The sequence below is a fragment of the Colobus angolensis genome, unplaced genomic scaffold (assembly GCF_000951035.1).
Source record: "Colobus angolensis palliatus isolate OR3802 unplaced genomic scaffold, Cang.pa_1.0 Scaffold187, whole genome shotgun sequence".
Classification (NCBI taxonomy): Eukaryota; Metazoa; Chordata; class Mammalia; order Primates; family Cercopithecidae; genus Colobus; species Colobus angolensis.
This window is the reverse complement of record NW_012115010.1, coordinates 805042-808164: the sequence shown is the minus strand read 5'-3', so window position 1 is coordinate 808164 and position 3123 is coordinate 805042. Positions and strand designations below refer to the sequence as shown.

At 55.2% G+C, this 3123-nt stretch overlaps 1 protein-coding gene across 2 annotated transcripts in view; it reads left to right on the top strand.

Annotated features, from left to right (window-relative positions):
• HDAC5 (histone deacetylase 5) overlaps nucleotides 1–3123 on the top strand; it is a 61100-nt gene that overhangs the window by 39248 nt on the left and 18729 nt on the right. For both annotated transcript variants that reach the window (XM_011940077.1, XM_011940076.1), the window contains exons 12-13: nucleotides 1072–1283; nucleotides 2445–2729. In XM_011940077.1, coding sequence (XP_011795467.1) covers nucleotides 1072–1283; nucleotides 2445–2729 — 497 coding nt within the window. The remainder of the gene's footprint in view (nucleotides 1–1071; nucleotides 1284–2444; nucleotides 2730–3123) is intronic.

Below are 3123 nucleotides of genomic sequence, written 5' to 3'. Positions count from 1 at the left end.
GACTGGAGTGCAGTGACAAGATCTTGGCTCACTGCAACCTCTGCCTCTCGAGTTCAAGCGATTCTCTTGCCTCAGCCTCCCACGTAGCTGGGATTACAGGTGTGTGCCACCACGCCTAGCTAATTTTTTGTATTTTTATTAGAGACGAGGTTTCACCATGTTGGCCAGGTTGGTCTCGAACTCCTGACCTCAGGTGGTCTACCTGCCTTGGCATTCTAAAGTGTTGGAATTACAGGCGTGAGCCACTGCGCCTGGCCTAATTTTTGTATTTTTAGTAGAGACGGGGTTTCACCATGTTGGCCAACTTGGTCATGAACTCCTGACCTCAAGTGATCCACCTGCCTCAGCCTCCCAAAGTGCTGGGATTACAGGTGTGAGCCACTGCACTCAGCTGCCCGGGTTGGTGTTGAACTCCTGGGCTCAAGCCATCCTCCCGCCTTGGCCTCTCAAAGTGCTGGAATTCCAGGTGTGAGCCACTGTGCCTGGCCAATATGCAGTTACCAATGAGATATTTTGCTTTTTGTTTCATACTAAGCCTTTGAAATCTAGTGTATACTTCACACTTACATCACATTTCAGTTTAGATAGGCTGTGTTCAAGGGCTCAGTAGTCACATGTAACTAGTAGCTATGGGATTGGACAGCACAGCTTTAGACAGCCCTTAAGTACCTGTTGGTACCAGAAGAGGTTCTGCTTGAAAGATACACGATCCTGGCCCCAGGGCTTCCTAGCCTGGCGGGATCCACGGGGTCCATGATCAGGGAGGCCTTGTTGCACTTAGGGAGAACAAGTCATTCATTGTTTATTCAGTTAAGCAAATTGAAGGGAAAAGATGGTGAATCCAGGAAGGCTTGCTGGAGGCGGTATCTTAGAGCTGTGAAACTCTTCATTCATGGGGAAGAGGAAGAATGGAGCTCAGGTTTGGGTGGAGGGTGCTCCAGGTCCCCCAGGTTTTTTCCTGAGTATGTAGGTGGTGATATTCCAGAGGGGGTTGTGGGGGCAAGATGCAGGGTCGGGGGGGCAGTCAGGTGCCCTGACAATGGTGCTTAGTCATCACCCCTAACTCCATAGTGCCACTCCACGGGCAGTCCCCACTAGTGACGGGTGAACGTGTGGCCACCAGCATGCGGACGGTGGGCAAGCTCCCGCGGCATCGGCCCCTGAGCCGCACTCAGTCCTCACCGCTGCCGCAGAGTCCCCAGGCCCTGCAGCAGCTGGTCATGCAACAACAGCACCAGCAGTTCCTGGAGAAGCAGAAGCAGCAGCAGCTACAGCTGGGCAAGGTGAGCCTGGAAAGGCGAATGGCCTGGGGCTGTGCTGGGGGCAGGACATAGGAGAGCACCAGGTTGGCACGTGTCCTCCTTTCAGGCCAGACACGGTTGCTTGCACTTGATTGGGAGGCTGAGGCGGGCAGATCGCCTGAGGTCAGGAGTTCGAGACCAGCCTGGCCAACATGGTGAAACCCTGTCTCTACTAAAAATACAAAAATTAGCCAGGCGTGGTGGCAGGCACCTATAATCCCAGCTACTCAGGAGGCTGAGGCAGGAGAATCGCTTGAACCTGGGAGATGGAGGTTACACTGAGCCCAGATCACACCGTTACACTCCAGCCTGGGTGACAAGAGCGAGACCCTCTCAAAAAAAAAAACAAAAATTAGCTGGGCGTGGTGGTGTGCGCCTGTAATCCCAGTCACTGGGGAGGCTGAGGCAGGAGAATCTCTTGAATTGGGAGGCAGAGGTTACAGTGAGCTGAGATCGCGCCACTGCACTCCAGCCTGGGTGACAGAGCGAGACTCTGTCTCAAAAAAAAAAAGGCCGGGCGCGGTGGCTCACGCCTGTAATCCCAGCACTTTGGGAGGCCGAGGCGGGCGGATCACCTGAGGTCAGGAGTTCGAGACCAGCCTGGCCAACATGGTGAAACCCCATCTCTACTATAAATAAAAAAAAAATTAGCCAGGCGTGGTGGCAGGCACCTGTAATCCCAGCTACTCAGGAGGCTGAGGCAGGAGAATCGCTTGAACCTGGGAGATGGAGGTTACACTGAGCCCAGATCACACCGTTACACTCCAGCCTGGGTGACAAGAGCGAGACCCTCTCAAAAAAAAAAACAAAAATTAGCTGGGCGTGGTGGTGTGCGCCTGTAATCCCAGTCACTGGGGAGGCTGAGGCAGGAGAATCTCTTGAATTGGGAAGGCGGAAGTTAAAGTGAGCCGAGATTGCGCCACTGCATGCCAGGCTGGGCGACAGAAGGAGACTCTTTCTCAAAAATAAAAATAAAAAAAAGAAAAAAGTCCTCCTCTCAGAGGAGCCACCTTGCCTTTTTCTAACTCACATAGAAGCTCTGCCTGGAAGCAGGGAGGGAGGGAAGGATGGACTGTTCTGGGTTACAGGCTGCACAGCTGCTCCCCAACTCCCAGCTGATGTGCCCCCATATTCTGTTACCAGATCCTCACCAAGACAGGGGAGCTGCCCAGGCAGCCCACCACCCACCCTGAGGAGACAGAGGAGGAGCTGACAGAGCAGCAGGAGGCCTTGCTCGGGGAGGGAGCCCTGACCATGCCCCGGGAGGGCTCCACAGAGAGTGAGAGCACACAGGAAGACCTGGAGGAGGAGGACGAGGAAGAGGATGGGGAGGAGGAGGAGGATTGCATCCAGGTCAAGGACGAGGAGGGCGAGAGTGGTGCTGAGGAGGGGCCCGACTCGGAGGAGCCTGGTGCTGGTTACAAAAAAGTGAGCCCCGTCTCTGGTCCCAGCCCTTAGTCGCCACCCTCCGTCCTTCCGCACCTGTGCCTTTGCCCTTGTCTTTCCCTCTCCCCCATCTGCAGTTTCCAGGCTATGCAGGAGCAGCTTTCTGTAGAGAGCGAAAGGGGAGTGGGAAGGAGGCCAGTGGGGAGAAGCGGGAGCTGTTTGTGTTGATCTCAGAGCTGTGTCTCCTGGGCTGCCAGTTCCCTCCCTGTCTCTGTGATACTGGCCTGCCTCTCTGCTTGTGTGTCTGTGTGTGTGTGCATGTGCGGGTGTGCACGTGTGCACACGTGGCCTGTGTATATCTGCGTTTCTGCCTGCGTAGGGCCGGCTGTGCGTCGGTCCCTGTGCGTGCCTGTGCGTGTGTGTACACACACGCCCC